Source organism: Pieris napi, chromosome 22 (genome assembly GCF_905475465.1).
Source record: "Pieris napi chromosome 22, ilPieNapi1.2, whole genome shotgun sequence".
NCBI lineage: Eukaryota > Metazoa > Arthropoda > Insecta > Lepidoptera > Pieridae > Pieris > Pieris napi.
This window is the reverse complement of record NC_062255.1, coordinates 5193472-5205075: the sequence shown is the minus strand read 5'-3', so window position 1 is coordinate 5205075 and position 11604 is coordinate 5193472. Positions and strand designations below refer to the sequence as shown.

Below are 11604 nucleotides of genomic sequence, written 5' to 3'. Positions count from 1 at the left end.
GATAAGTGAAAGTGAAAAACAGTACAAGTCACATTTGTAGAGAAATTAAAGGAAATATAGTTTGTGCTGATATCAACTTAAAAGAATATTGTGTGAAACTTCACCTCGTAGTCGTGGGGCTCAGTATTTAATTCGTATATTCAATAAAAAGTCATAGTTACCTTTTTGAAGAGATATATTGTGATCCGTATACTTGAAACAAAACTTCAAAGAATAACGTATTGAAATTCGATATAAGTTACGACAAATTAATAACGAGCAATGAAAACGCCCTTATGTCAAACAGGCCTTATTTGAGCATAGGCCTTATTCGTATCACTTACCTTATATATTAAAGAGCCTAGCCTGGAAAATGTTTAACACTTTTTAGGGATAATGGCATCGCTTTTCTAATTATTTAAGTTTCAGGGAATAAGAATGTAAAATCAATAACTAGAGATACTGTTGACCAATCACAATCGAACGAAGCGCATAATTTTGTCTTTCGTTTTATTTAAAAAAAGATTTTTGCAGCATTTAAAAAAATGCAATTACTTAAAAATTAATAATTATGTTTCTATATTATGCTCTTTTCAAATAAACGGCCACCCAAGGAAGTTTACGTTCTAACGTCGATTTCAGGTAATTAAATTGTATGACGTAGTATGTGTACTTATAATCGTGTAATACGCGTGAAGTGAATTCTGGCAACGTTTTTTATAATTTTTTATGAATTCTTTAAAACAATACACGGCCAAACAACAAGTGGTCGGCAAATAAAAACCTAATAAGGAGTGCGACCTCTTGCCATAACCAAAACCGTCTTCACCATAAGGGCACACGGGGCCCGTGCCCAGGGCCCCCATTCTCAGGGGGCCCCGAAGGACTGACAATTTCTCTCCCACATTTATTCTCAAAACATTTTTGTCGGGCACATTACACTTTTTTCACAAATCAGTAATCTTATCAGAAGGTATTTACAAGGCATATACTACGCCATTATATCGATAACTGCGCCTATTCCTACTGTACTAATAAAGAAGGATATAATAAAAGACTCAACAGAAATCTCGAAAGAAACCGTTATCGTAATCGTAACCAAAAAACGAGCAGCATTCTAAGATCATTAATGACAAATATCATACTGTATTTTATGACCTATAAGAAATGGTCATACTTAGTATTTTTTTTAAATTATAATTAGCTTTTTTGTACTTTCCAAAAGGGCCCCAAATTCTTGTGTGCCCAATGGCCCCAGCCTAGTTTAAGACGGCCCTGGCCATAACCACAGTTAAAATACTTCTGGGCATAATTTCCACGATGTTACTTACGTTGTAATTATATAACGAATAACATTTTGAGGAATACGTTCCCACTTTCCTGCAACGTTTTTTAGCTCCTGATATTTTGTGCAGCAGGTTGCACTGATCTTACTCCTCTCTTTAGAACATTCCAGACATTCTCAAGTAATCAGGAATTCCAGCTTCCAAACTAAACGACGTATTCCAACGTCTTGTTTGGATTCACCGAGTAATGTGCCCCGTGCTGAGTGGTCTTATTGGTAGCCAAAAACCACAAGCTAATTTCATAAGAAAGATTTCATTTTTATGGATGATAATACCCCGCCCGTACGTGCCCAGTCCTTATATTTCCTCGATTTAATATAAATGGTTTTTTTCAGATGCAATCCCAGCGCGGTTTATCGTGGCTCTCATGTTGTTTTTTGCCTGTTGGATCAACTATATGCTTCGTGTTAATATGAGCGTTAACATCATAGCCATGGTACCTGAAGACAAGACAACAAAAACGTAAGTTGTATCATATTTATTCACAGCATAAATGCCAAACAATAGTTGTAATATACTAATATACTAGCCGATCCGGCAAACGTCGTTTTGCCATGTATATCATTTGTAATAAAAAAATAGGGGTTGATCGTAGAGGGTTGAAAATTAGGGGTTGTATGTATTTTTTAATTCTGTAACATAAAAAAAATAAAATTTTATCTATAAATAAAAAAATAAAAATTAGGGGTGGACTACCCTTAACATCTGGCGGGCTGATTTGTGAATCTTAACCATTCCCAGATCCCCTTGAACACACACAAAAAATTTCATCAAAATCGGTCCAGTCGTTTAGGAGGAGTTCAGTCACATACACACGCACACAAGAAATATATATATTAAGATAGGGAATTATTTGGATAGTAAACAAATATAAACGAACGAACGATATAGCCCCAAGACTAAAACAAATTAAATGACCTCGAGATAACCTCCTTCGAGTTTTTTAAAGTCGATTAAAAACTGCGAATATCTCTACTCCTCTCTTAAAAGCCGGCAACGTACTCGTACTAAAATAGGTCTCTATGGGCGGCGGTGACTGCATTCTATGGCTATCCCGTGGGCTTATTTGTAAGTAGTAAGGCTTGTTAGTACAATCTTATTTTAAAAAATATCTAACATTATTTACTTACCTTGACGTTTTATTTATATGTGTAGAACTCGCGTTAACCCAATACTATATTATAATTTTTATTTAGCTTCTAATTTGGTATGAAACACCACCGCATCTGGACTTGTGCGCGGGGATTATCTTGGCAAAACAAAACAACTTAAGCCACTTTGCCACGCCGTTGTTACGTATTACAGCTTCGTTTGTTTTTGCGCGTCACAATTTGAAAGCAGAGATATTTGATTATGAACACGATCCGAGACGACACAAACAAATGACTATTAAAAAAAACAAACAGTGTTCTAACTTTTTTATTGTTATGAACACTGTTTGTTCATTATCACTATTTATTGATCAACCCTTGTATATTATATTTGAGATTGTTAGATCAATAAATAATTGTATTATTGAATAGATAAACGGGCATTAGACGACTAACGCATACGCGATCCCATAACCTATCTCAAAACATAATCCACCATCTGAGATAGTAATATTAATACAAATGTTTTAACAAGTGTGCCAATAACCAAAATACGGATTGTAATAGCCATCTGTCAATACAAGTTATCCATGGGAGGTCGTATCGGTGTCTGTGGATAGACCATGAAAATGACAGTTCACAGTTGACGAAAGCTCGATTTCAACATTTAATTATTTTAACAGATTTTAACTTACACCAGTTTTTGAAATAATTAAAAAAAACTGTTTGTTATGTTTTAAACATACACATGTATATTTTAATGTTATTTGTACGATTTTATTTACTTTATTTGGTTTGCATTGATTACCAAATATGAGTGAAAACTCGGTAAAATGGATCGACAAAGAGCATATTTTTAACCATCGCAAAAATGGATTGTCTTCGTAGGGTTTGGTTATTGGGATGCAGATAGGAGATCGATCGACTGTCACGGTCTGATAAACCACAATCTCAAATCTGAAAAAATCTGAGATTGTGGATTAATTATTGGGTTCGGGCGTAAGCCTACTATAAACAAATGCAATCTAGGCGACGTACACATAGGCCACGACCCTACGCCACTGTTTTGTTTAATTATTAAAATTTGATATAATAATTATACAAAACAATATAAAAAATAGGATTCAATAAAATAGGATTCGTAATTCGATCAACTATGTAAACCTTCAAATAACATCTAAAAATGTAGATTTCGTATTCAAGGTTCAACGTAATATAAATTCCGCGAAGTTTCAATGAAGATTCAGCCGTTTATTTATTAACCAGTTTGTTATCCGATAATTAACCTTGTGCGCTAGGCTTGTACCTTATATTGCATTACCTTGTATTGTCATAGTCTAGTTAGTGAACTATAGTGGAGTTGGTTAATAGAAAATACTTGGTGATGCAACCTTTTAGGCCTCAGAGTTGTGTATCGGTTTCGTAATTATTTGTTTTCTATAATAACACACCGTCAATAACTTTTCCTTCACCGTACGAGCGCGTGTGTAATGGGCACATAGACAGAAGGATCTTTGGCTCAGCCGGTTCGGAATGAGAGTCGCTCGCTGCAGTCGTTTGACAGTATTGTTAATTCAATATTATTATTATTTTTTGATTGAGATAGGTTAGGTTTAGGTTAGGTAGGGTATAGGGTTTGGGCGTAAAACATGAAACGTTAAAGTTCATCGTACTACACATATCTTTAATACGCGGACGAAATTGCGGCAAAAATCTGTAAGAATAGTATCTAAACTATAAATCTTTTTTATTTATCTAACAATAAATAATATATAAATTGGCATACAGTCTACACCCAAAAAGTCAATGGCGTGTGTAAGGCAAGAGAATATTAGAAAAAGCAAATGATTGTGAAACAGAAACAGCTATTAGGCGTAAACCTGAAAAGGTTATAGCGCCGGTTGCAGTGGTTCAAGGTTCCATTATTGTTTTAGTTTCGCTATTTACTTTAAGTCTGTATTAAAAAAATACCAGTTCTATCTATGTCTACCTATCATATGTTAATTATATACAGATAAGAAATTCCATTAGAAAGCACTTCGAGATTTCGACTTTGGGGTTTGGAAAAATCGCCCGTCCTACGTTACACTGTTAAAAAAATAATTTTATTTTGACCACAATTGGATTATTGGTGAAATAAAAAATTAAGGTAATAGTCCGATAACAGCGTAAATTAAAGTTAGGCAATTCTATTAAGGTGGGTACAGACTGGTGAAACGTAACATGCAATGTGTCATGCAATGAAAGAATTTACCGTACACATTGCTGCAATGTATCATGAAAGGTAACACACTTTGTAACAATTTCTCATAGTTTGGACGTCTTGTGCGCGCGAAATGTGCATTTCACGCGCACGCTACGAGCATTACAAGCCGCGCGCGGAGCGATCCGTGATTTGTCGGTTTTTCGAACGAACACAAAGGGGCGCGCAGAAGACGAACGCGGGAGGTTCGTAGTGAATGCCCGTTAAGAGCGCACTATGCGTCCACACTTGCAGCGAACATGCAATGAAAGGCAGAATAATACATTTCATGTTACGTTTCACCAGTCTGTACCCACCATTAATGTTCTCATTTATAAAGACGTAATTTTTAGATGTTAATAGAAAAAGAAAAAAAAAATTGTAATAATTCTTCCCAATACTAAGGTGATTTGAAGCTAGTTCTTATCCTAAATTGTCCGATCTTCTCCGAAGCTTTTAGACTATTTAAGAATCCACAACAGTATTATTAAGAATATTTATTATATTTTTTATATAATATATTTTAAAATATGCGTTTAGGTCAAACAATAAATGCGTATAATAAATATCAAGATTAACGTAAATGAATCATTTGCTTAGTAGAAAAATTATCACGTTTTAGTTATTTGTCATTGAGTCTTATCGTAACCTATTTACATTTCGATGCTGGTTGCACATTATTATTGAAAAATAATTAAATCTCTACAATTGTTTAGTAAATTAGGTTAAACAACCTGTACATTATTAGAGGCTGTATGAATATTTTTTATAACCTGATGTTAAGAAATACCGTCGTCCTTGCACACCACACTGGCCTAAGCCTCGAAAGTGTGTTGCCTTCGCAGTCTCGATACTATCTTTTATAGACGCCCGAACCCAATAATTAATCCACAATCTCAGATTGTTTTCAATCTGAGATTGTGGTTTATCAGACCGTGACAGTCGATCGATCTCCTATCTGCATCCCAATAACCAAACCCTACGAAGACAATCCATTTTTGGCGATGGTTAAAATGCTCTTTGTCGTTCCATTTTTCCGATGCCGTCATTTCTGAGTGGTACAGGTGAGTACGTGAGTGAATAGAATTTCTCAGATACAAATGAGGAATTACGACTAATTAATTATCTATACACTATAACAAAGCCGTACATTAATAAACAAATAAATTAACGCCTACGGAAATTTGGAAACACCAAAAAAAAATTTTATTCCTCATTTGTACCTGAGAAATTCTATTCACTCACGTACTCACCTGTACCACTCAGAAATGACGGCATAGTGCCCAGAGTTATTTTCTGATATAGTAACAGCCTTCTAAGCGTTATTCACGTTGGTTCATTTCACGGGTACTTTTTTTTCATGGGCTTGTAGTCTATTAGTTTATATTATATATATTTGAAGATTTCTAATTGGTCCATAATGGTATATATATACATCTATTTCTGTATTGTGCTGTGAATCTTCTAATAAATAAATATTACTCATATATACAGCAAACTCATAGGCTTTTATTAAAATATGCAAAATTACGATTGAGAGATTCAGAAACGAGACTTAGTTCTAAGAAGCATAAAGTGTTTTAGCGTCACTGATTCCTATTATAAGCGTCCCATTTAACCATATCGCAGTTAAATATCCCCCAGATTTAATGATTAACCTTACTAATTAAAAATCTACTTGATCAACACCTGTAAAGGTATAAAACAGTTATTATTTTATGCGGTAAAATTGTTCTTTTGTTATTTACAGGGTAGAAAGCGAATGCAAGGCCGTGGCAAATGACGTTTCATTACATAATGATACAGATATCACAAAGCAGTTGCGTCAGGTAATATGTACACGTAGTTATTGTATTCGCTAAATAGCATACACAATTATAAAGTAAAAATACGTTCTGAGATTTCTGAAGAAACATTTTGCTTCGCTTTGGTAATCTCCAATTGAACGAAAATTATACATGTACACTCGCGAGCAAACAAATCGACTCAAGGGCTTCCTCTGCATTCAAAGATTGTTTTAAGTGAAAGTATACAACATTTGAATAAAAATGATATGTCATTTGAAAGCTTGAAACCTAAGCTTAAAAAAAACATCAACACGATTAAATAAAACGACTACCAACATGTTAATTTGCGAAATTAGGGCGTATGGGACAAATGGTACTCACTACGCTACCAGCCAGTTGCGCTACCCTATAAAACCCCCGTTACAGAGGTACCGCTTGAGTCGATTTGTTTGCTCGCGAGTGTATTTATTTTTGGTATTAGTTCTTGATCCAGTAGCATATTTTAATATACAATACATTTCAAATATTCATTAAATTTTAACAGCCGGACGGTGTCGTCATTTTCTCATGGACGAACCAAGAACAAGCGTATGTCCTGTCTGGGTACTTCTGGGGCTATGCAATCACAAGTCTTATCAGTGGAACAGCAGCTGAGTTGTGGGGCCCGAGAAGAGTTGTCTTCGTGACGATGTTCATCAGCGCAGTTTTAACGATCATCAGCCCACAAGCAGCGAGACTTCACTATATGGTCCTTGTAGCTGTTCGATTTTTTATTGGATTAGCGGCGGTAAGTTGCTCATGTAATTTTTAATCTAGAATTTCTATTCCAAATAGCAATAGACAACATCAAAAAGGTGACCAAAAAGGTCTGACATTGTGGTGTGGTGGTCATGTGTTGGGGGCCTTTAGGTAGGATACCGAAAGCGATCAAAGGGGAGGTTTGCGGGAGAATCTTTATGGGCTGGTTAAATTTGGGTGGTAAGTGAAAACCTCTGCTTTTTAAAGTGAAACTTTTATTACATTGTCTCAAACTTTTCCGTCTGTGTGTCGCATGTCGCGTGACGGTCGGCCGCGGAGTAGGGATAAAGTGAAAGGCGCTCGTCATAGCAGCCAAGGCCATTATGGCGGCGCCTATAGTTCGCAACAGCTGACCGTGTAGTGTATAGACTATTATTTAATATGTGTATACAATCTAAATAATTGTTATTAATATGTGTATATAATCTAAATAATTGTTAAGTATTATGTATGTAGAGAATTCTGTGTCTCTCTAAGACACAGAGTTCAATAAAAATATTAGTTGGAGACTTAGTCTACTTTTATTATTTCCCATTATCATTCCAATTTTCCAAGTATAAAATTAAGATGGATAAAGCGATTTTTATACCCTTAATGGAATATTATTCCAAATTTTTTTAGTTAAATGTCCATAATGTGAAAAAAGTTTCACTTTTACCGTGGTTTCATAAAACCACACAATCCTATTTGCTAGCTTTTTTAATTATTTTGTTTATTTCATAAACAAATGCAATATCGTGATGTTTTTATAACTTTTATTACGTACAAAAAGTTGGAAATTGAAATGTTTTGCGTCACACCGATGAGATAATAATATACAAAACGATTTTGCGGTATTTCAAGAGGAAAACAATATATTATTACGTATCTGTACGTAAACATCTTCCTAAATGAGTTGAAATATTCGCTTATGAGAACCATTGTTTGTATTAAGATTGAGTTAACTTATAATTTAAATATAGCTTTATTATCGTTGTTAAGTTCTTGTGTCTGGTTCTACTAAATACCAATCAAGTTTCAAATCTAAATAAGACTGTTTATCTGTAAATTATTTAACAAACTATATCGATGCTATATCTATGCTATATAAAAAAAATTGTTGATAATTTTTAAATATACATCTAAGTTATATCAGCGCTGATAATGAGCGTAAAATTAGATTAGTTTTTGAAGAATATTAAGTCCTTTAAGAAGTATATTGAATTATATATAAATCTTTATCTAATACATAAAATTCTCGTGTCACAATGTTCGTTCCCATACTCCTCCACAACGACTCAACCGATTCATATGAATTTTATTTATGCATATTCAGTAAGTCTGAGACTCGGCTACTATTTATCTTTTAAACTCCTAAGTGATAAGGGGTGTCCACCCCAAATTTTTATTTTTATTTTTTTATAATACAAATACTATATATACACCCCCTAATTTTCACCCCTCTACGATCAACCCATATTTTTTTATTATAGTAGATAGTTATTGTAATTGAAGTAAAAAAAAAATTATATCAACAATTATTAAATAAGATTTTTAATAACTCATTTGAATACAAAGCAGTTTATTCTTATCGAAGGGTTTATCTTAAGAAACGAGGTCGTAGAACCTTGAATGTAAATAGATTTTAATTAAATCAAATCAGGGTTTTAAAATAAAATCTAGGTGGTTTTGGTTGGAAAATCTAGTAAATTTAAAGAAAATGTACAGACAGATCATAATTATGAAATTCCTTTGACCATGAAGTGTTAATTTTTCAGGGCTTTCTTTTTCCGGCACTACACGCCCTAGTGGCACGTTGGGCGCCGCCCACCGAAAAAGGACGATTCGTGAGCGCCCTTTTGGGAGGCGCGATTGGTACTGTGGTCACGTGGTCTCTCACTGGACCTCTTATTGAGACATTTGGCTGGGATTTTGCATTTTATGTACCAGGTATAATATTTTAGTTACAAGGGAACTACTGAAAAGGAACAAATTATCTGAAATTATTAATAATAAATATGACGAAAAAACGGTGCATGCATCATGTGTTATTTGTTGCAATATGTTAGTCTTTAAACGTTGGCCATAGATTTCTAATTCTGACTCAATTACAATAATTATCTCACAGAAAGTAATTATGACACCCTGCGTACTTTGTTTATAACAATGGGAATTTTAAACTTTAAAAATCCTATAAATTTTTGGCGAGCAAAATATAGAAAATATAAATAGTAAAATTGTTGAGAAATATATTTATTTATTTCTGTACGTAAGTGTTATTATAAATCATCACGATAAGAGAATAAATACAGCTTATACTAGTTTTAACAATAATCTTAAAGGTAAAATCAGAAACGAGACAGATATTAGTCTGACTTCCATACGTCAAAAATTATTCGATTTTGACATTTATTTCTTTTCCACATAATTATTATATCTTCACAGTAACTAATATGATAGATACAATAATACCTACACCGATAATTCTACAATTAGATAAATTAATATATAAATAACATAGTCATATTCTTAATAAGCGAAATAATTTTACCGGCTCCATATAATTATTCCCTGGCATTACTCTCGTTCAACTCGTTATAATAAAATCATTATATCTCTAAACAAATTAATTCGTTTCGCATGATTGATGCCAGCCTTGTGTTTGGTTGACAATTGACACGTTATAATTTTATACGTTTCATGCGTCTAAGGAAGTTAAGGGCCTTCTCGATTGCCTTTACTGAGAGCATGCTTGAAGGTTCACTTGATCACATTGATCACTTGTCTATCTGAAATGATCACGGCACGGATACACAAATCTAATGCCCAGAACTAAAAGGTTAGATGTGTAGAGTAATTTGACACAATCATATCCAAAGAACAACACATACGTACTAAGGTTTTGGATTCAAAAACAATTAAATACGAGGGCCGGGAAAATTCACGTTACGTCTAGTTCTCAATTAGAGAAATCGTTTCAAAGTCGTAGTAGATCATTGTGTCATAATGCGTGGCCGTATTTTTAACAAAAGTCAACGAACAATGTCAAATTAATTATTGTACAATGGCCGGTTGTTTTTTACTTATAAAAACAAAATATGTGAATTATGTAAATAATGAATTCCGTTTGAACATCAAAATAACAGCTAAAATTACCAACAATAGGCTATAACCTCGGCTATTATGATTTATGCATCATAGTTGTAAGAGGAACTAAATAGGCTTACGGTCTAATGTCTATGTAGTTTATGAACCGTATATTACGAATTTTAATCATAAGGAAACTTTGTATGTATAAAATGTTCTTAAAAAGGTTAAAAGGTCGGCGTCAAATTTGGAAGCTTTGGTCATTGGTGTTGCAGGATGACGTGTGTAGCAGCTGCTTACCTAGCTGATAACTGTCGTTATCAAATTCAAGAATTAACATACTACTACACTATATTTCAAATCATAACCTGACCTATATATATATTTCGATTCCACATTTGTCATTAGCTACTGTCATTTTGTATAATAATGATACCGCATATAATAGTGTAGTGATGAACACAAAAATTGATAAACAATCGCGATTTATGTTTATTTAATCATAATATTGGTGTGCCAATTAAAAACTAAATTATTGATTTTTATTTAAATAAATACATAATTATTTATTAATTAGTAACTACTGCTTTATTTTATAAAAGATACAATTGTTCCATGTGCATCGTACGAATACGAATTACCTGCACAATTCGCCAAAGTTTCGGGTTTTATCTAAATATAAGGATGTTGATATTTTCCGCCACCAAAGAGGTAAAGAGGAAATATTTGAAGAGGCGGGAGGACTTTGACTTTGTTTAGCAGTAACAATTTAGTTTTTTCTTTGATATATTATGTATTAATTGTCGTTTGATTAATGTTAAATTTTAGTTTTCTTTGATTTTTTTTTGCTTATTAATGTACTTCCTTATGTTTTCTGTTTCATATATATTGTTTTCTATGTAATCTATTTTGGTTTTATATAAGGTCTAAGTGTTTTGTTTTACAATATGTATGTTAGCTGTAAGATTACTAATAAATAAATAACATTGTCTATGGTTAAACATTACATTATACGTTGCAGGAATAATAGCAGCGTTGTGGTGCGTGGCGTGGTGGTTTCTTGTGTATGACTCGCCCGTATTGCATCCTAGGATATCTGAAGCGGAAAAGGCGTATATTTTAGAAGCGATTGGTGATAAAGTTCATAGTGACAGTACAACAAAAGTTAGTGAAACTTTTCGCCGTAATTAATTTAAATTATAACTATATTTCTGTGTTTGTCAATTGTTTTTATCTGTCTTCTTATTATAAGTGATTTATTCATATTTTTGAATCGATGTAATCGAAATTCTGTA

At 33.3% G+C, this 11604-nt stretch overlaps 1 protein-coding gene and 1 long non-coding RNA gene across 3 annotated transcripts in view; one reads left to right on the top strand and one right to left on the bottom strand.

Moving 5' to 3' along the window:
• The window catches only part of LOC125060818 (putative inorganic phosphate cotransporter), a 58703-nt gene that overhangs the window by 43295 nt on the left and 3804 nt on the right, over nt 1-11604 (top strand). For both annotated transcript variants that reach the window (XM_047665917.1, XM_047665918.1), the window contains exons 2-6: nt 1661-1787; nt 6409-6487; nt 6990-7232; nt 9001-9172; nt 11331-11473. In XM_047665917.1, coding sequence (XP_047521873.1) covers nt 1661-1787; nt 6409-6487; nt 6990-7232; nt 9001-9172; nt 11331-11473 — 764 coding nt within the window. The remainder of the gene's footprint in view (nt 1-1660; nt 1788-6408; nt 6488-6989; nt 7233-9000; nt 9173-11330; nt 11474-11604) is intronic.
• Nucleotides 1174-2693, bottom strand: LOC125060819. Its single transcript, XR_007118926.1, has 2 exons — nt 2456-2693; nt 1174-1765 (listed from the first exon to the last, which is right to left on the bottom strand). It is a non-coding gene; the product is annotated as an uncharacterized LOC125060819 (long non-coding RNA).